The 23,088-nt window shown below is 36.7% G+C and overlaps 1 protein-coding gene across 3 annotated transcripts in view; it reads right to left on the reverse strand.

Moving 5' to 3' along the window:
• The window catches only part of Pola1 (DNA polymerase alpha 1, catalytic subunit), a 323,376-nt gene that overhangs the window by 48,422 nt on the left and 251,866 nt on the right, over positions 1-23,088 (reverse strand). For all 3 annotated transcript variants that reach the window (XR_005283881.1, XM_038317189.1, XM_038317190.1), the window contains one exon: positions 22,491-22,584. Coding sequence is in view for 2 of the 3 variants with exons in the window: in XM_038317189.1 (XP_038173117.1) it covers positions 22,491-22,584 (94 nt within the window). In the remaining variant the exon portion in view is untranslated. The remainder of the gene's footprint in view (positions 1-22,490; positions 22,585-23,088) is intronic.

The following is a 23,088-nucleotide window of genomic DNA, read 5'->3' on the forward strand; positions in this document are numbered from 1 at the left end:
GTGGTTCAAATCAATGGCTCTACCAAAGCACACATCTTGCTACTAAAGGATAATTCCAAATTCATAACTGAGTTTATATACAAGTGTGAGATATGAAAGGCTTCATATTTTGGGATTTTACATGGCAGTGTACGAAATGCCATTAACTGCTAGACTTCATTTTAGGCAATATATTCTCCTATTTGTGTAGGACTCCCACATTTATTTTGAAGGCATTAACATTTCAGAAGGCATGTTCAATTTCCAGGGTATGACTGGAGTTTTAAGACAGGAGTTTAGAAGTACTTAAATATTCCAAACCTGAATAAATGCAAGGTTCAAGAGGGCATCATAGTAAGACATAAAACCACTCCATAAGTAGTAATATTTTAGCTGGGTGGTAGTGGTGCACTCCTTTAATCCCAGCACTCAGGAGGCAGAGGCAGGCAAATTTCTAAGTACGCGGTCAGCCTGGTCTACAAAGTAGGTTCCAGGACAGCCAGGGCTACTCAGAGAAAACCTCAAAAAGGGGGAGGGGCTGGAAAAATGGATCAGCGGTTAAGAGCACTGGCTACTCATCGAGAGGTACTGAGTTCAATTCCCAGCAAACACAAGGTGGCTCACAACCATTTATAATAGGATCTGATGCCCTCTTTTGGCATGTAGGTATACATGCAGAACACTCATACATAAAACACAAATACATTAAAAAATTTAAAAATAATCTTGAAAAAGAACTAGTATTTTTAGATGCGCAGGACTGTTACATGTGGCAACGCCCTTGTCTGGTCCCAAACAGTCTGGTAGAAGGGAGGGAGGGAAAGCACACATTATGCAGACATATGAATACATATTTAAAACACCATAAGATGTAGCTATTAATGCACATAAATAAACCTGTCATCGAAGTGACAATGTACCAGTGAAGTGGGGCGGGAAGAAGAAGAGAAGAAAAATTCAGGTAAACACCCCAGTATTTAAAAACAAATGGTGCGTTTGGATAGCTAATGTGATAATTTGAATTTCAGCATGTGGTATTCTAAAAAGGAATGCTGCAGAGTTGCCTGTGTGCTGGAAGGTGATTGGTTAAGTTCGTCCTGCTGGCAGTTATGATAATAAAATATTCTGGTTTGTATTTATGGAAGACACGAAAGTGTTTAAAAGAAACTTATCTGTGCAAGAGTTTAAGCCTGCCCCTAACTTTCAGGAATTCTGTTTCTTGATCATCATCAAGAATGAGGCAGCTATCAGGGGGCAGTGAAAGTACATCAAGAAATGGGGTGATGAGCCCTGTTTTGGTGAAGATGGAGGATTTAATTAACCAACCATAGGGCCAAGCAATCATTGTATCTCAATGCTGTCCATGTTATAGACTGATCAAATGTAGGTAAAGCCCACTGACAAACCATCTCATGTATTTTAAGTTACATTTTCTTCACATTTTAACACCTCTGAAATTACAGAATGTCTTAATACCATTTCTGATCTAATGATATAAACAATTGACAGAGAGGTTAGTTAAGGATAACCTCTTCTAAGTCACTCCAGTTCAATTCAAACTAGAGAAAATTTTCTACATGATGCTGTAACAGTCACTAGCACCTTATAAGATTAAAAAAAAAGACCAGAGTAGGAGACTGTCTTGGTCATTTACATGTTTCTGATTTCTGGTTATATTCTTTATCTAAATTATGAGTCTTGGGAGAATTTGCATAAAAGAACTTCACCATTGGAACCTCCAACCAGGTTACAAAGGATGCCATTATGTGTGTACATAAATGCTTTTATGGGGTAAACCAATGCAGAAATATTTATCATATCTTCAGCTTAGTGGAACACATGCTTGCCACTTGAAGTAGCAGATCATAAAGAAACCTTTTGATGAACTTGATTTAAAAAGAATGAGTATAAACACAAACTATTTAATGAAGGAGGAAAAGAACTATAGAGCTCTGTGCTGCCATGCAAGGCAGCTAATAGTCATAAGTAGTTTTCAACTGAAATTACTTAAAACAAAATAAATTTGGAAATTCAGTTCCTCAGTCATACTGGCTTAGCCACATTCAAGTATTCAATAGTAGCATATGGCTAGAGGTTACAGCACTGGACAGCATGGATACAGAATAACTCTATCATCATAAAAAATGTGATTGGATTGTGCTGCTCTCAGCAAACAGAATAAAGATAAGTCACACCTACAGGCCAATGTTTAGTAGTTGCACATCTTGACACATCGCTTATTTTGATGAATGAATGAGCTTCACTAGTGCTGTAAGGATAAGACAACGAAGGACAGGTTTGATTTCGCTGAAGACTACACAATGCTATAAAAGATTTACCTACTGTTATTCTATGATTTGGCTTTTAAGGTGCAAGAACATACACTTACTTAATAAAGATCTTTATGACTCATACAACTTGCTGCATTTTCAATACTGGAGTGGGATCAAACTCAGGTTGTCAGGCCTGCACACAAGTGATTCTACGTGATGAGCTGTCTCTCTGGCTAGAAACTTGGTTTTTTAGAGAAATTAACTATTTAAAAAATCGTATTTGCTAATTTAAAGCTTTCAAATTTTCTACTAAACACACTTAGACTATTGTAGGTGGCTGTACCTGCTACTAAGTGTGTGACCTGTGTTTTCAAAGACCTGATGGTAATTATACTTTCTTCTCTAAGGCCCCTTTGACCTCAGATATAGTTTTTTGAATTTTTTTTTCAGACAGGGTTTCTGTGTCCTGGTTCCAGCTGTCCTGAAACTCACAGAGATCTGCCTGCCTCTGCCTCCCAAGTGCTGGGATTAAAGGTATGTGCCACCACCAGTGGCCCAGCCTCAAATACTCTTAAAGATAACTGCACATAATAATTCCTCATTAAACATAATGAGGAAATGGAAATGAAGTTCACAATGTTGATTAAAATATTAACATTTGCAATGAAAAAATTAAGAAAAAACAAATTGTTGTATGATTTTTAAGCCCAAGTTTTACTGTAATTAAAATCTTTAAGCAGAGTGTACTTTTGTAATCCCAGTAAAAGGAAGGCACAGGCAGAAGGACTGCCATAAATTCTACATAGTGAATTCTAGGCCAACCAGGGTTACATAGGGAGACACTGTCTCAAAACAAAACAAAACTTAAGTAATTTTTCTCCTTGTTACTCCATTGGAAAATAACTGGAAACCTGGAAGCGAACACACTATTTTATATAAAAGCCAAGTCTCCACCGATGAATGAGTTAAGAAATGTTTTTTTTCTTTAAATTGGAAAAGCTGTCAAAAAGCAAAGCAAATCTTTTTAATTCTCTTCATAATTCAAATGCTGTATACTCAAAAGCCCATTAAATTTAAAAGGTTTCTATACCGTATATGGAAGCATACACAATTATTTTGTTCCAAGTGTACTTAACGGTATTTTATTTTTATCATGTGCCCACCCAAAGGAACCAGCATTTGTGGCCTTTTTATTCAGTTGATAATTCAAATATTATTTCTCATACAAATACATGGTTTATTATGCTTATTTATCACTAACTTGGTACACTTCATAATCACATTACAACCCCACTGTGTACTGAATGCCACTTACAGTTCCAACTACTCAAGACAAGCACTGTTACTTTCAAGAGAAGATTGGCAGTAATTAAAGGTCTTATTTAGTAGTTGTTGCTAACTACATTTTTAAAGGGAAAAAAGAGAAAGTAATACAGATGAATTTAATTTAGTAATTATATTTTATTAATAAGATCTACTTTGGACATATGTTCAAATTGGGGTTAAAAAAGATGTGCTAAACTGTTATCAATGTTATGAAACAGAACAAGATGGATGTGTTTTATAATTCACCAATGAGAAGTGAAACATCTGTGACCCTTATGGAAAAAAATGAAATCATACCAGCACACTAATAATAATAATAATAACAACAACAACAATAGTGCTTTGCACTTATAGACCTCCTTCTAGAAGAATTTCAGAGTGCTTTTAAAACACATTATTTTTCCTCTTTTGAACAAATAAGACAACTAAATCAAAGAGTAATAATGGTTTGCTCATGCCACAAAGTGAGTCAGCAGCAAACTAGGAATAGATTTTCTAACTTGTTCAGTCTCCTGCCATTATATTGTGAAATGATTATTCTGTTTGAGTATGTCTTGCAGGTTATACTCAAAGCATAGGTATCTCCAGGTATCTGGTGAGTTCAGTATTTTTTCCCCAGCCTACTTTATACTGCTGTTTACAAGCCTACAATGTCATCTGTATATGTGCCTGTGTATTGCTTTGCTAAGGGTCACATGGGAAAGGGAGAATAAGGCCAGTCAACCCTCCTGCAGATCTATCTGGAGCTAGTCTCTAGACATCTGAACATGTAATAAAGGTTAGCCAACCAAAAATCACAAATTTGGAGTGCTATGAGAAATTCAAAGACAGGTAGGTCATTAAAGTACTAGAACTGGGATCCACTAGAAAAACTTAACAGTAAAATGGCCAGCTGCTATATTGTATTTATGCAGATTCTGGAGGAGGACCTTTTTTAAGTAAACTTTTTAGACTTCAAATTGATCCCACTACCATTGCCGTGGATCAGAATGATCCACAGAAGCTTAAAGTTTGGACACAAAAATTTCTAAGCTAGAATTTTTATAATCCAACAATGCAAGATAACAGACCAATTCTGGTAAGAATAATCAGAAAGTATGCAAATTAAGTTATGGGCTAAACAATGCAGAAGAGATGGTGTCATCTAAGCGTTCAGTGAATGTTTGTGTACATAGACATAAAAGCAATTTATGCTAAGGGTAGCATAGGAAAGGGAGGATAAAAGTTGCTACTTCAAAACTATAATTTTATTGATATTATAAATGTGAATATCTGATATGTGACCTCTGTGAAAGGGTCACTCAACCCCAAGGGGCCATGACCACTTTAGAAACACTGCCTTTGAGTATGACTAAAACGCCAACAAGTGGTGATTAGGTTGAGGCTGGCAACCCAGTCAGGGAAACCATGGAAGCCAAAGCCTACTGGGGGACTGGTGAATGGTCTAACTTGGCAGGTATCAAGGAGGTACAATCTGAGTCATGAGGGAGTAGGGGAGAGGAAGGTCTGCAATCATATTTTAGCTCCTGGATTACAAAACTGGCAAGGTCAGACAGGTTATTTTTCTGTTTGGACACCTAGCTAAGCCCAAGACATGATCATGGTACCCAGGAACCCTTCTAAAGCCTCTCCTACTACCATCCTATTTCAGGCCACTTGGGGGGGGGATAAGCAATATTATGAAACCTGCAAAAGGCCACTCCCCACCAAATCCCTGAGGCTCCAAGCATCTGAACCTCAAGGAAGAAGAGGAAAAGCTCAAGAAATTCAGACTGTGTAGGCTCCTGTGACATCTGTATTAGCCTTTCCCTTTCCAAGTTACCTACCCAAGTCTTTTCAAGGACCTCCCATGCTCCCTGAAAGCCCTTTCCTCCTTTTATGATGTAAGCTAATGGGGGAAAATAACATGTATTTTATAGCCAATTTTGTTGAAATGCATTTATTTCATCGTCAGTTTGCTCATTACCAGAAAACAGTTCTTTTTTTCTTGCTTACTTTTTCCTTCACTTTATATATGATCCAATATTAGCTTATATAGCATCAAAGTGCTTTCTTTATCTAGAAAGTAATTCTTGTGTTTGACTTCATTTTCCTTCCTATTTAAATTGTAATCTAGATGCCACCTAGTCTTCTTTATATCAAAGTCATACTTAATGCATATTTGACAAGAAGCAATATTAAAGTTTGAAGAGTTTCACTAATTCAGAGATTCTCAATATTGATTGTACATCGAAATCACCTGTGGAACATTCTAAATACACAACTGTCTGGGACCCAGACAATTCTAAAAGTGCAAATCCTAGTTAAGAAGTATTCTCTTGTACATTATACAATTTAGAACTTGGTTTGGCTGACTTTCTCTACATAATTACCACTATATTTTGCTCTTCCTAGAAAGACAACCAAAAGTTTAGACTACTGCAAAACATGCCAAGATGACACATGCAGAGAAAACTGAAATGTTTGTGGATAAATTAGATTTCAACTTCATCCATTAAGCACAGGCAATGGAGAAATAAATTTATTTTTAAATACTGTACAGATGATTTTGAATGCCTTTTGAATTAATACGAAAATGAACCATCAAGCTAGATTTAAAGCTCCTTGACAGTAGGGACTCTGCCTCTTTCATCCTGCAACTAGTTGATAAATTTGAGTGGAATATTTTCTCCTGTACTTAATGTTGTATTAGGTGCTGGTGATAGTAATCTGGAAAAAATATGACCAACAACAGGCTGTAGAATCCAATAAACTATAATAAGGACAATAATATATACTATAATACTGGTTTGGGGCAATCATTATTAATTAGACATAATAAAATAAACTGCCATTTACTGTAACTTAGCATATGCCAGGCACTGTTCTTAGCACTTTGAATACTGACCCCTTTAATATTAAGCATTTTGAAGATTTTCCAGGTTTATATTAATGTGATTACTATGGAACCCTGAGGCATGTGCTATTCACATTACAGTTTTATAGGGAGATAGACAATTAGTCACATATCCTAAGGTCTCCTGTGCAGGAAGGGGTAGAAAGTGAAAAGACAGAATACAATTACCCTATACTGTCGCCAAGAAGGCTAGATCAGTTTTTACGATACTCAACAAAGACTGGAGGGAGAAAGGAAGGGGATTAACAGAGCATCCATACCTTGTGCCCAAAGCTGCTTCTTACAATTCCTGAACACAACCTTTGAGGGTCTGTATAGCCAAGGCAAAAAAAAAAAAAAACAAAAAACAAAACCCAAATGTTAACTGCCCCATACTTCACTAATGGGATGGGAGTTAGGCTTTCTTAACTAACCCTACAATTGCTCTCTTCAGTTCTCTGTTTCTCTAGTTCTGGTAAGATTCTACTATACCATTTTGGAACCAAACTAAAAATAACATCTTAAGGACAATACTTCCAACAATCTCCCACATACTCTATCAACTTACAGTGACATGCTATTGCAACAAAAAAATATATTTCCTCAGAATAAAGCAAGAAAGGCAAATCTAAAGAGATGATATTTCAAGTTGAATAAAGGGGGAAAATTCCAATTCAGGGGGAAAGGCTGCTGCCAACAGCTTGTTTTGTTCCTAACGACCAGAACACACAAGTTTCACAGAGCTGGAGAGATAAGACGTAGATGCTAAGTTAAGTGGTGGTAGTAGAGGCATAATTCTCATTCCTTTGAGAGCAGCACAAAATAACAAAACCTCTATAAAAGAGATGGGCAAGTGGGCTGTAAAAGGAGTGACCCCACACATATAGGAAAAGCAATTTGCACCTACAGATCTTAGTGGTATAAACAGCCTTGTCAAAGAATGAAAACCTCAATGGAAAGCCACTATTCACCCATGAAAAGCTTTGTAGGCTATTTGTTGAGCTGACTAACAAATAGGAGTGGTTAACCTGGCGCACCAAGCACCATAGAGATATTTTTTAAAGTATGCTTAGTCAGCTAATCTTGTTGAGATTTCTCTCATATTACTGATTTCTTAATCTCAAAATAAATTAAGAGGCTTCATTCAGAATTCCCTGTAGTCTATCAGCTTGAATTTGTTGGGTGTCTTTGATTGTCTCTTGTCTTTAGATTCCCTGCCTTATCTCTTTAGATTGTGCTGTGCCCTTTGGTATTTCCCGTTAGTCCATGTCTGGAATAGCTAATTATATGGCAGCATAATTCCTGCCCGTACAACAAGGAACAGCAGAACCTCGCTAATTCACACCAATGACTGAAAGACTCCTGTGTGAGTTAGTGAATTATGCAAATAAGCAATAAGTGAAGAAAGATGATTCAAAATTGTATTTCATTCATTTATTTTGACAAGTGTAGTTTAGTCTTAATTATTTCAAAAATTTCTTTGTAGCATACTAATAAATGTACTGTGGCACATTTGTTGAAAGTGATAAAGCCTTCACTAACTGAGTATGTTCCTGTGAATAAGTTCATGAATATAGACTCAGGCTCTGACCCTCTCTTTTATTTTTAATTTCATTGACTTTTCAGCACTGACTTCATTTGGCAAGACAATATATAAAACACCAGTAAAATATAGGAATTATTTCAGCAGTAAATACTAATTTTAGAAACAGCTTTTTCTTATGTTTATGCTTTCATCATGCTATTTCCATCAACTATGCTTTAAGATAAAACATTCATAGTCTATAGTTATAATGTCAATGGGATTTTACTTTGCTTTTAAATCAAACTAGAACACTTTGTTATTCACTGCTTTTTTATTATAAAAGATACAGCATCTCCCTATGAAGTCCAGGCAGGCCTGGAACTTGCCATCTTTGCATAGTGTGCATGTTACAGGCATTATCACAAGTGGCCATATATCGCTCTGAATTACTATTGGATGTTCTGTCTTATCATACTTCTTTCTTTTAAAGACATCTGTTTTAAGATAAGTGGATGTATCACATTATGTAACATTTTCATGTCAAAATACTTACATTATTATATTCTGAGTTAAATTATTTAAGATAGGAAAACATTTTGATATACTTCTGACAGATATATCCTGAAGGATTGATCAATTTCTTTCAAAGTATTAACCAATGGTTACAGTGGGGAGTAAAGAGAGATTGCCCTTCCAGTCCTGGGTTTAAAGCTGCATATAGATCAACTCCTTTAATAAGGACTTTTAGGCTAAACTCCAATTGAGAGATACATTAAAATCACTGAACATTTGTCACACATGGTTCTTTGATTTGTAAGCGCTAGATAAATAACGAAAAACATAAAACTTAGTCTCAAAGTAAATGACTACATCTTTGCTTATTAAAATTTCACCTATTTCGAGAGGCACAACTCAGATTCCATCTCTATCTGGAAACCTCTCCCAAGGCAAATGTTTAGATACTGAAGCACTTTAGGATTACTGTCTCCCATCAGAAACATTGGGCCTTCAGGTTGAAGTTTCCCTTCTAGATTCTGAGCAATGAAGCTATGGCAAAGCATGAAGAATCTGAAACTTTTAGACTCTCAAGCTTTTCTAACTTGAGGGGGGGGGTCATCTTGTCTCTTTGAGGTGGTTTTCTTAGCTGAAAATGCCAATTACTCACATGGCAACATATATAAATGTTCTCCATAAACAATAAAGTTTAAAGGTCTGGAGAGGTAGCTCAATGGTAGAAAACCTGCACCAAGGCCCTGAATTCCACCCCTTGCATCAAGTAAAGCAAATACCATCACCAACTCCCATAAAAAGCCAGCATGTAGAGAGTAAATGCATGAATAAGCAAGTGATCAGAAATATTTATCTCTAGAAGCAGGAACCAGGCCTTGTTTATACCTATGTACTTTATATACCACACAGGGCAGAGAGAGAATAAACATTTTCACTCAGTGAATTAGGTCAAAGTTCAGGGCACGCGGAATAGAAAAACACACTTGTATGAAGACCTGGATTTGTGATCTTAGTTATGAGTTTGGTTTTAGTACCATTTTTTAAAACAAAAGTATATCGTCAATGTCTCAAATTAGCCAGCAACCCCATCATTTTTGGAACATAGTTGGTTTAGCTTTAAGCTTCAAAGGAAGGCACCAAGGCTCCCAGGGCCTAGACCTGGGAGAATACAATAAACAGTAACTCAAATTAATCCTTTCTAGTTATCATTATGGTTGGGTGTAAGGCAATGCAGATGAATCAGAATAAATTCACAACAACCACAGAAAGAAGTACTTTAAGATGAGTCAAACTAATGATGACTTTTCTCTGTATATGAAGGCATAATAGTACATATAGAAATATTAAATGATGCCTAACTAATGTTATAGTTTACATTAGATCTGGGCTTGTGGTAACAGGGAAACTAGAGATAACAAGGCCATTCATGATTTGTCTTCAAAAGTTTTGCCTGATTCCATTTTATAATTATGAATAATTTAAGGAATTATGTAAAATAATGAAAAATGTCAGTTTGTAAGAAAAGCAAGAAAGGAAAGCAAAATTAAACAAAGTCAGTATAAATATTATGTCAGTTTTGAAATATGTGTTACAATGGGAACTAAGAAAATACTTAACTTTTAAACCACCAAAGGCTGTTCTGGACCACATGAACACTTGGTTTAAACAAAGGAAAGGAAAGAAAATACCAACCACTAAAACAAACAAAAATTAAGAGGCTATGTGAGAAGCAATGCTGTCTTACAGAGCGAACATAACCTACTTATAAAAAATGATAAGGAGAAATGTTATCAAGACAGAGTGAAGACAAATTAGAAATGAGTAAGACATTACATTCTGGGCTAAGTGAAGGAAAGACTATGCCACTTAAAAATAATTCTTCTCAAAAAATAAAAAAATAATTCTTATCTAATGCAGAGAAAAATTTGAGAATCAGATTAAAATGATATAAATAGCAATTATTGCTAAGAACATAAAACATTTCTGAATGACTATAAATCTTCTAATTTGCTCAAAGCCTATTGTTCATTTAAAAAAGTCATATGCCAGCACTCAGGAGACAGAGGCAGGTGGATCTCTATGAGTCTGAGGGCAGCCTGGTCGGCAGAACAAGTTCCAGGACAGCCGGGATTAAACAAGAAACTAAACCCTGTCTTGAGAAACAAAATAAAAAGTCATATCCATTAGAAATTTTAATTGATATGAAAAGTCACAAAGTAAGCTGGGCATGGTGGTGCATGCCATTAATTTCAGCAATTGGGAGGCAGAAGCAGGCAGATCTCAGACAGTTTGAGGCCATTCTGGTCTACAGAGTTAGTTATAGGACAGACCCTGTCCCAAAAAACCAAAAAAAGGGGCACAAAGTCAATAATTGATAAAACTACAAAATGTCTTCTTTTGAAAGCTCTAAGAAAATATGGAATGCTACCTGTCTCTAAGAATGCAGAGATGGACCTTGACTATTAGGCTGCTCTGCTGAGAGAATTAACTGGGATAGATTTTTCAGTAGTTGTGAAAATTTCATGTAACAACATCTAACTCCAAAATGCTTTATTTGGATAACACATTATGTATATAGCAAAAATAGTAATCACTTAATATTCATTCCTATGCCCATTTTCACCCAAAAGCCAAGAGGCAATTAATATGCAGTCCTGAAACTTATAGCGCATGTTATCATGATACTTAAAGGGTTTACTCTCTTCTCTACCATAAGTATTATAAACCTTTTCCTCCTAATTAATGTGCAATTAATTCAACCAAAATCCAATTACTCTTCTACAACACTACCCCACTTAGACAATAAAGCAGTCTCTAGGATGGGTTTTAAACCTGGGCTAAAATAGACTCCTGAAGACCAAAATGGTTCAGGGATTTCTCTCTATAGTGTAATTTAGATGTCATATCTAATTTGCTGTCATGACTATTGTTTCACTGTGCAATTTGTATGTCGTTTTGAATGGTAAAGGCATCATAGCTTTATTGAATTAAACCTTCTGTCTTTATTTAGGGTCTAATGTTACATGTTTGTGCATTTATGTTTATGTCTCAAAAGCTGCTTGACATCAGGTAGTAGAAAAGAATATGCTCTTTTGATGTTTCCTTAAATCTCAGAAAATATAAACTGGATAAAATTCTCTCTAAACTAAAGAAGCAGAATACTGCCTATTACTATTATTTTTTTAAAGGCAGAGGTAGCTAAATAAGTACTCTTGTTATAGATGGCCTGACAATTCTGTGACCTAAATACTCCGATTGTTATTATATTAGCTATTTTTTCGAAGAATATCTCTTTACATTGAGTTTTTATGACTATCTTAAACATAGATATTTATGCAACAACTCCAAAATCACAAGGAAATGAAAAAGCACCTCAATGTTAACTCAAAGAGACCAATACTGCAAATACTTAATACCCTATGGTTGTCCTTGTGCTGGGCTATGAGTTCAAGTCCAAAAGCCATGAGTAAGATCAAGCGTGGAAAGCCTTCCATTAGACCAGTGGAATAGCCTTTTAAGTAATTTTTAGTGCATGAAATTTCATAAAGTTTTTACTAGATAATTACACTTCCTGATTTTGTAATTAGTGGAAGTACATGCAATTACATAATAATTATGATAGTAATTACGTAATTAAGATGTATAATTATGTAGTAAAAAACATCATGGAAATAAAACCATCTACTGTGTAAGCACAATACATTTCAGAAGTAAATTCACCAGCTCAACTGTTTAAAAATACTTTTCTTCAAAATAAAGTGATTAGCTTACATTATGATCTAACTGCTTGAAAACTGTTTAGTATTTTTCCTCTCATTGGTGATAGAAGTGTATTTCTTAAAAGTACATGAAGGAAAATCTTGCCAGGTCCCTTTCACTCTTACTACTCAAAAACATTACAATATGTTTTGCAAATGAAGGCCACCAACCACTACTTTATCACCTAGACACTGCAACACTGGTGCCCTTGTTTGTGCTGCTATGCCTGTCACTATAAAAAGGGAAAGGAGCCTGTTCATTGAAAAGACAGTAATAGGAAACAATTTTATAAAACGAGTCACATGTCTGTCATCATAGCATGCCTCTGGGTGCCTGAGTACATAAAAATGCAAAGGCTGAGTGCATATTTACAGAAATGGGTTGAAAGAAAAGACATACAATTAGAATCTGGAAGTTTGCTGCCCAAATGTATGGCAACTTTCACATACTACCTTAGTTATACTAAAAAGGATGACAGAAAATGTACAGAACCAAGACACTTCTAGTTAAGGGCAAGGCAATTAAAGTGACAATTTCCTGGAAAGTGTAGTTTGTCTTCTGCTACACTGTGTTAGTTAAAAACAAAACAGGCAGTACCCAGAGTAAGAAAGCAGCATGACAGGGATCCGTGTTTTGTCACTGCTGTAGTGAGCAGAAAACAGCACATAAAAATCAACTGCTACAAGAAAAGTAAAACCTTTTAGTAGTCAAATTTTTTAAAAAATCTTGTTTCCATTTTAAAAAATCTACTTGAAATCTTTACAAATGTGCTAAATCAATGTTGCGACAAGGTCCACAACAGTGACGGTGAAACTTCAAGCTGGCAGCACACCGAGTGGACCTTGTATGAAGTGCGTGTAGACCTGCATTCCAGCTCTCTCTTTTCTAATTCTGAGAGGTTGAAAGCTATTTTGAAAATCCCAATTTACTTCTCTCTTGTTCTTTCTAGTTAGGAAGAAACAAAGTGGACAGAGCTCATGCTTTCTTTTATCCCCCTCTCCTAGGCCACTACATTTGTAGTGTAATTACAGAATATATTTCAAAAACCAGGCTGTGATAGGAAGTCTACTTTAAAACTTGAGCAGGGCTCCTGGAACTGGCATATTATCATTTTAGAGTTTAACTATAAGGATGGTTTTAATCAATGAATGAGTAAAATGGGAGTAAGCTTCAGTTATTAGGATGGGAGAATGTCTCAGGTAAGTGCTTTTCAAACCGTAGCATGTCTAGGAATTACCTGTGGGTCTTGTTAGAATGCAGATGCTGAAGCAGCAAGTCTGGAGAGGCCTGACAGTTTGAATTCCTAACAAGCTCACAGGTGATGCCAATGCTGCTAGTGTACTGATCACACTTGGGAAAATGCAAAGAAAAAAGAGTTGGCTTGCAATCATTTATATGTTGTTTTCAACCTACACTGTAAATTGCTAGAATAACCACTGTAAACTGAGTAAAAGTCTTCGTGAAATTGTAGTGTTTTTAATTTTTCCTATTTTAAAAGCTGTTTATAACTTGGAAATTACATAAAAGTAAAAAGGGTCATGTCATGTCATGGCCTTTGTACCCACAAAGAGCTGTGGTTACCTACCACAAGATTGGCACTGTCAACTTCTGTTGGGGGTGAGGAAGGGCTCAATTAATGGTAGTGGGGTTAGGATGGTAGATAAGATATTTTCTTCAACAGTGTAGCCACTGGTAATCTGTCCATGCTGATGCAAGCAACCCTAATTAAGCTGAATGTGATACACTCAAGAAGTAGAAGGGGGGGGGTCTCAGTTGGGAAGAAGTAATTTAGCAGGAAGGTAACAAGAGAAAGTAATGGGAAGGCTAATAGGATCAAAATACATTATATATATATATATATACACATATATATATGAAATTGTCAATAATTTAAAAGTATACAGAAGAAAATACAAATGATCTATAATCCACCCATAGATAAAACATTTTAGTGTTCCTTTTTTTAATCCATCTTGCAAAAACTTGTTCTTCACTTTAACACTAAAGTATTTACTCAAGATAAAAGAGTAAAATTATGTAACATCTAACAACAGCAGCAATAATTCACTTTTCTATTTTCAAAATTGTTTTGAAACAGGGTCTCAATATGGAGATTATATGGCTGACTTTGAACTTGTAGCATTCCTCCTGCTTTAGTGCTTGAACTAAAATTTTAGGGAGGTGCCATCTAGACTGGTGGGCTGGTTAGTTTTTATCACCAATTTGAAACAACCTAGAGTCATCAGGGAAGGGGAACCTCAATTGTTTCTATCAGACTGGCCTGTGGTCATATCTGCAATAGCTTATCTTGATTGATAATTGATTTGGGCAGCACCGTCCCGAGGCAGGTGGGCCTGGAATGTAGAAAAGGTTGGCTAAGCATGAGCCACACAGCATGCCTCCATTAAGTCTATTCCATATTCCCGTTTTGAGTTCATTCCCTGACTTCCCTCACTGATGAACTGTGACCCAGAAGACAAAGCTGACATTAAACTCTTTACTCCCAAGTAGCTTTGGATTATGGTGTTTAATCACAGAGAAAGAAAAGCAAACTAGGATACCCCATTTGAAAATTATTTGCATACTTCTACAAGAACTTCCTAAATATAACAGAAAACTTATATTGTGAACTGCCAAGTTATGAACTTCTATCATAAAAATTCCCTTAAACTATTTCACAATTATAAAAGATACAATTTTACTAACAAATTGATGCTTGAGTCACATTTTTACTTTTCTATGAACGTGTCAGGTATATTTTACCTGGCATTAGTTATTAAAAACAAAATTTCTGAAGAAAAAAAGAGCCAGAGGTGTTTTATAAATGACTACAAGGAAATAATATCATTCAGATAGAGCAGAGAAGTTGTACATATGATTGTGACAGCATACACAGGAATTGTACAAGTTCAAACCAAACCAAGTTCCAGCTTGGAGGGAAGGTGGGCATCAATTGCCACCTATAACCAAAGACCTGTTGACAACCGATAGCTATCTGGAGAGTTAGGTTTTTTTTAAGTTTTAAAAGAGTGTATCCCCTGGCAAGCTGACCACATTCCAGTGGAAGGCACACATCCACAAATGGATGCACAAACTGGACTTACAGGCTACAAAAAAGGACACAAAGTTGGGCAGCGAGGGAAGGGAGGTGGATCTGGGAGGAGTTGGAAGAGGCAGATGAATATGATCAAAACACTTGATACAAAATCCAGTTAAAATCTAGAAAAGCAGAGTAAAAGTTTTCTTAAAAACTCAAGTTTTGGGGGCTGGTAAGATGACTTACTTTGTTAAAGCAAGTGAATTGTTGCCAAGACTGACAACCTGAGTGTAATTCCTGGAATTCACAGGGTGGAGAAAACCAACTCCTGCAAGGTATCCCTTGACTGCCACATGTGTGCTCTTGCATGAATGTGAATGAAATGAAATAATGAAATGAATGCATAAATAAAATAATGTTGCAGAATATTCCTTTACACTGTGTGAAGATGTGTCACTGTGATTGATTTAATAAAGAGCTGAATGGCCAATAGCTAGGCAGGATATAGGTGGGACTTCTAGACAGAGAAAGGAAGTAGGAGCAAGAATCTAGGCAGATGCAAGAGACATGAGGAAACACAGAGGAAGCAGGATGGACAATACGTGACAGAACATAGATTAACAGAAAAGGGTCAAAGTTTTAAGAGTTAGTTGAGACAAGCCTAAGCTAAAGAACAAGCTTTCATAATTAACAAGAAGTCTGTGTGTCATTATTTGGGAGTTGGTGGTATATAGAAAGACTTGTTACATATGGCGTCCAATGTGGAGGCTTGAATATCCAAACAAAGGGCTGGAGAAAGCTAAGACAAGCTCTGGACAAGGAGCCTGACATGACTTCCTAGTTCAAGAGCTTGTGGGACAAGCCTAAGCGAAGGCCAAGCTTTCATAATTAATGATGAGTCTCTATGTCATTATTTGGGAGCTAGCAGCCAAAAAAAATTCAACTACATAATAAAAATTAAGTTTTCAGAGAAACAACTCAACTCATGAGTTTTAAGAGCAAACTAAATGGACCAGACAGACATTGTGTACACAGCTTTGTTTCTAATGCCCTGAAAAAGTAAATTCTAAGAGTGTCAACTGACTGAGAAAAGAGTCAAGGGGTTGTTTGCTACTTTTATTTCAGGACTTCTAGCAATAACAAACATCTGTTGCATTTTGACTTTAGCAGTTAAAGAAATAGAAATTTTTAACATTGAATGCCTTGAAATGCACAGAAATCTTCAAATTGCAAATAACTTCCATAAAACTCTTATCTGTCTGCCAGGCGGTGGTAGCACACACCTTTAATCCCAGCACTCGGGAGGCAGAGGCAGGTGGATCTCTGTGAGTTTGAGGTCAGCCTGGTCTACAAGAGCTAGTTCTAGGACAGGCTCCAAAGCTACACAGAGAAACCCTGTCTTGAAAAACAAAACAAAACAAAACAAAACAAAAGCAGTACCTTTACGATACCCTTCATGTTTCAGAACTAACTGCTGTCTTTTTTTGGAGACCATTTTCCAAGGATAAGAGAATTGCCTGCATTATGAGCAAACTGCTCAGCAGATAGCAAGCAGAGAACAGGACCCTGAAGTGTGAAAAGCGGTCAGCTTGGCTCACTCACCAGTTAAGAGACCTGATAGTTTTTGAGTTCAAGTTTGTTATCAGCCAAATAACAAACACATGTCATTGCCTTCAGTATCATTTGAAACTAGTGGAATCGATATTAGCAATATGCAAATACCAAGAAAGTTTTATAACTTTAATTTATGGACAATTGAGTCAAGGTAAACAATACAGCAAGTTCTACTATTTCTCTTATAAAGTACTCCCCAGGAATAGAATTATTTTCTAGGAATAATTCCACCAAAATCCTTGAAATTGCTTGTGTGACCTTGTTTTCCTTCAGGAATTCTTTAATCAAATACTTAGTGATTAGGTTACAAGATGCAGTCCTCTGTCTCGATGAACTTAAGGGAAAGAGAAAGCAAAATAAAACACTCGAGACTCCTCAAAAAGGTCACAGGGGAATGCAAACGATGGAAACACTAATTTAATTTGTTCTTCAATACAATGAGTCTAGCCTGCTGCTTCCTCACAGGGCTGTTTTGAGGTCCCATGTTACACCTGTGAAAGGATAGCGAGAAATATAAAAGTACCTTACAGAAAGCCAGTCTAGTTCTGTGTGGCACTGACAAAAACAAATACTGTTGATATGGCCTATAACAGCACACGGGAGGAACAGGCAGAAGGATTACACTCACTGACTTTGGGGCCAGCATGAGCTACTTCTGAAACCTTGTCTAAAAAGGGTAAAGAAATAAGAAAACCTATAAGAAATATCAGCAAACATAAAGGAAAGACTGAAGGAAAGAAGCAATAACAAAACAACCTGAGAAATTTAAGGAAAAATCAAACCAAAACCAAGAAAGCAGGTGAACTAGGGGCCTGATAAAGAAAAAAAAGAAAAGCAGTTAAGACTAAAATTCAAAGAAGTGAATGCAGGGTATCATCTGGTTGAGGGCTCAAGAACCCACTATCTTAACAGGTGCAACTTCGAAGGCTGTGGAATGGGAAGCTGCCCATAAGCCTTTGTGAAAAAATGAAAAAAGGGGGGTAGGGAAGACTGTGATATGAAGATAGTCTAACCAGCCTAAAAGAACTCCCACCGAGAAATCAGACTTCCTACAGGTGCTACACATATGACATTAACTCCAATTCCTTCCTTCAAATAGGATCCAAAATATTTTTTAAAAGATTTATGTATTCATGTATACAGCAGAAGAGGGCACCAGATCTCATTACAGGCGGTTGTGAGACACCATGTGGTTGCTGGGAATTGAACTCTGGAAGAGCAGTCAAGTGGAAGAGCAATCAATTGAGCCATCCCTCCAGCTCCTAGGATGCAAAATCTTAGTGCTGCAATTCTGACAAACAAGTGCCAACTTACCAAGTGCACTTCAGGATTGTTGTCTCCCTAAATTGATATTTAAGTACGATGACTGTATTTGGAGCTAGGGTCTTTAATATGATTAAATTAAGATTAGGGATTCATAGTGGGCCTTAATCTAGTTTGAGCAATGCTCTAATGGTGACATGTGACTTTAATCCCAGCACTAGGAGTCAGAGGCAAGAGCTCTGAATTCAAGACCAGCCTGGTTGGTGTACAGAGCACATTCCAGGACACCAAGAGCTACACTTGTCATGTGTGTGTATGCGTGTGTTTGTGCGTGCACATGCGTGCCTGTGTATGTGTGTGAGTGATATTTGGCACAGAGTACATATAAAGAAATACCACCACCTGCAAGATAAAGAGAGGCCTCAGGCGCCACTAATGCTTGGACTCAGATTTTCAGCATCCAGAACTGTGAAGGAGTATTTTTCTGCTGCTTAAGTCATGTAGTCTCTGTTGTTTTGCTGTTGTACTCCCAGCAAACTAAAATTCCGCCCCATGAAAAATACTGACATAAAATAAGAATAGCTAAGCATCTAGTAAGACAAATGGTACCTGATAATAAACTTCTTTCTAGAAATAGACTAAATCCTGAACTAAAAGAACAGTTAGTGTTCCCTCTTTGCTTAAGGCAAGTTGATCAGGTTAGTGGTGATAATATCCCACTTAGTATCTGATGAATCTGTCTTTCCCCAACAGACTCTACGGTCATCCAGGGCAAAGAGTATCAGTCACTCATCTTGCTTTCATTGACATAAGAGTTCACATTCAACACATAAATAGAATCTATACATAATGTCATATTTACTATTTCTGCATAAACAAAAGGTTCTGCAGAGAAAAGACACTTTTTTCCCTACTGCATTTAAAAGCAGACAATTCAGGCACCTAGGCAAAAATGTGAATTGATTCAGGTTTCTCCAAACTGTTCACTTATCCCTACTAAGGCAAGGCACCATGGAATGAGGCAGTCAAACATGACCATTTTATACTGCCATCCTGGAAGTGGATTTTTACTTCATGCATTGCCACAATGGTCTCCTAAAATATCCTTTGGATCCATTATGCCATCTGTGTCCATTCTGGAGCAGTTACTACAATAACGCCAATGTCCCACAGAAATAAGACTTTTAAAAAGGTTATGCAGTTACAGTGAGCATGCAGTAAACACTTCACTAAAGTGAGTAACAATCCTTTAAACATTTTAAAGGAAAGGGGAAAATACCAAATGGGGTTAATTCACATTATGGACTAATGGTCTGTAAACTTTCATTTGAAAGTGAAGTTTAAGAAAAAAAAAAGCTTTGACAGAGTTACTTTTCCCTGCAAAAATAAACCTCTTTCAAATAATTTGTACATATTTCTTCCAAGTCAAACTGTTGAGTTTCAAACAAAAATTAAAACCACCTTCCAGTTACAACCTTTAAAATATAGCCTTTCTAGTAGAAATGGTAAAACAATCTTAGTGAAGGAAATGTTGCTAGGAACTGAAAGTAAAACAGGGTCTATATCAAATACTTCACACACCAGTCACCAGGCACTTGTTGACAGACAATGCTTAGATGGCATTTTTAGTTATGGAACTGTCTGTCACAACTGCCATTTTCACAGGACTTCTGATGGTAACATCTTCTGGTATTCTGGCCTTAGTCCAAATTACATAAATATATTTGCCCTCTGGTTTCTACAAGTTTAAAATTCATTTTTTATACAAGGAATCCCTTGAACAGAAAATTAAAAGAGAATTTAATTTCAACTCAAAGTGAGAAGAATAAATATATGTCATATTATTTTAAATTCCTTATTATTGTTCTTTTTGGTATAAGAAATTCCCATTTCACATTTTCTTCATATGGATTACAGCTTGTATTCAATTCTATTTTATATGAAACCAAATAATTCACCTGCCTATTCAGGGTGCTTTGGACAGGGGTTTTCATTTCTTCTAAGACAGGGTTTATTATATAACCCTGCCTGTCCTGGAATTTGCTATGGAGACAGGGCTGCATTTAAACACATAGAGACCTGCCTCTGCTTCCAGGATTAAAGGTCTGCATCAAGGTAAAATTTTTTTCTCTGTATGAGTATTTTGACTACACACACACACACACACACACACACACACACACACACACGCACGCATGTACACATGCACTGTGTATGTGTGCAGTGTATACTGATGCTGGAAGAGGACTTGGATACCCTAAGCTACACTTACAGATGACTGTGAGGTGGATGCTATGTTAGGTAACTTTCGAAAAAATAAAGTTTCTAAGCTGGGCATGGTTGTTCAAGTCTGTAATCCCAGCACTCAGGAAGGTAAGGCAGGAGGAGGATTGTTTTAAATTCCAGGGCAGTCTGGGCTACAAAAGCATTTCTAGGCCAGTATGCCAGTATGAGCTACAGAGTAAGACCCTCTCTTAAGAAGCATTTTACACTTACACTTACGCACACACACAGCCTATAAGTGTACTTTTCCTTTACTGCTGAGCAAGGAGCTTCCAAGTGGCTACTGTATTCCCTCCTGTTTCTGGGACGAGCCATGTATACTCTTGACTTTCTACATCATTTTTCTTCATATCTCCAATAAAGATTGGGCTTTCTGAAACTGATAGTTATGAATGATCAATCCAGGTTCTCATAAAAGAGCTTAAAAACTGTCTTCCATAGAATTTTATGTACTTTGAGTCCAAAAGCATCAAATGAAAAACATAAGGTGGCTAGATGAACAAAGAGATTATGAAGAAGCGGGTGCTCATATGCTGACATACCCAGAAAGAGATAACAATCCCAAGAAAAACAGATGCGTTCAGAGAATCAGAGTTCAATTTTCCCAATTCATAAACACCCTAAAGGGAAAGTCTTTGGGGGCAAAAGGAAAACATACATTAATTATAACACAAGTAAATGTAGTAGATACTAGCCATTAATGACTGTTATCAAGCCTATTTATTAGGGAGCAGAAGGAATTTTTTTTTGTTTTTTGTTTTTTGTTTTTTGTTTTTTCAAGACAGGGTTTCTCGGTAGCTTCGGAGCCTGTCCTGGAACTAGCTTTTGTAGACCAGGCTGGTCTCGAACTCACAGAGATCCGCCTGCCTCTGCCTCCCGAGTGATGGGATTAAAGGCGTGCGCCACCACCGCCCGGCCCAGAAGGAATTTTTTTGTCTACATAAGATCAACTAACTCATAGAAAACATGATGTGGAGAAAGCCAAAGAGGTTGCTGAACATTCGAAGACAAGTAATAGTATTTCATTCAAGATCTTCATTTAGTTGTAAAAATGTTTTCTTTTCAAGGACAGATAAACTAGGGAAGTTGTAGAAATAAAAATAATTTCTAAAGTATCTTGTAAATAGAAAAAGTGAACTCACTTATGATTAGAATTAAAATCACTGAGACCAAATCAAAGGCAGCATGAGAATTCTTATGTGAAAAAATCCAGCAATATTTATAGGTTTTTATGTGCTGTTGAGGTTGCCTCCAGCCCTAATACCAACCAACAAAGCCCTGAATTGATATTCGCTGACAAACAACATCAACACTCTGTAGGTAACTAATAAGAAAAATGTGTAAATTTGCCTTTTTTATTTTTTACAGGTAATAGAAAAGTTGTCAATGTGATTTTCAGGTAGGAGAAAAAAACATGCACTTGTCATGACATTTTCAAATACTTTAAGTTATGTAACAAAGCGTTTCCCAGACCCATTAAGTCCCACAGTGCTTGCAAGTCTTGTATAAGGAAATGCCGGGTGCAGAGGGCTCCAGGCAGCATCTGATCATATGGGTTGAGGCACCTATACATTCTCTTAGGATGGAGTCAATAAAAGAACTCCACCCCACTCCTCTCTTTCAAAATGAACCTAGGCTTTTAGTGAACAGCGGAGACACACTCCAGGTCTATTTTTTTTTTGTGATAATATCTAGTTTTTGTAGGCCCAATGATCACGTTGCCTATGCTTACTTTATTACAATTACTAAACTCTATAGAAAATAGCATTTTCAAAATATAGCATTTAAAGAGTCCTTTTTGTACCGTTCCTCCCCCAAAAGCTTGCTTTAATAGAGAACAATGTGAGACAGGCTGTGTGGGCCAAAGCTGGGGATTCCTATGCCACCGCCCCTCATGCAGGGGATCCCTGTGTTCACATAGGCCCCTACAGCCTGCTTCTGAGACAGCAATGTGATGCTGTGTGAACAGCCTGACACAGTAGGTCTGGCTTTTATGATGCAAATTTACACTTTAAACTCAAAGGTAATTACAGTATTTTAACGTACCTTTCTCGTGTTCAGTAAGTTTCTCCAGTGCACATTCCACATCAAAAATGTACCGGTAAAAGCACAGCTGGGTGTACAGGGACTTGTCAGAATACTGCAATATAACAGAAAATAAATGAATACTACTATGGGGGGGACGAAGATCATGCTCAACAGTGTATTCTCTAATTTCAACTTCCATATCAAACAACATTTTGTAAAGAAAGGGGGTGAATAAGGAGAAGATCATACTAATGCTTTGTCCCCCTCATATAACACATTATCTTTCACAATTCAGAATAAATTCTGTCACTTTGATCACAGATTACTACTTGCGAAGCTGCAGACTGATTACCCCTGCTGTCAAAAAACTGATTTTGTCAAATTGCAAATTCCTATGTACCCATGACAATTTACACTGTTAATTGGGAAAAGTGGTACCATGCTTCCTAAATGGGACCTGTCCATGTTAGCAGGAAGTTAAACAATTTCTGGAAACTGTTTAACATATATTGCTATACTATGAGCCCAATTTTCTGACTCACAGTGGTAATCCATTGCCTTTGCCAGTAAATGGCTCATAGACACAATGTTGGAAATTAAGCAGAGCACCTGTTCT

The sequence above is a fragment of the Arvicola amphibius genome, chromosome X (genome assembly GCF_903992535.2).
Source record: "Arvicola amphibius chromosome X, mArvAmp1.2, whole genome shotgun sequence".
In the NCBI taxonomy this organism is placed as follows: Eukaryota; Metazoa; Chordata; class Mammalia; order Rodentia; family Cricetidae; genus Arvicola; species Arvicola amphibius.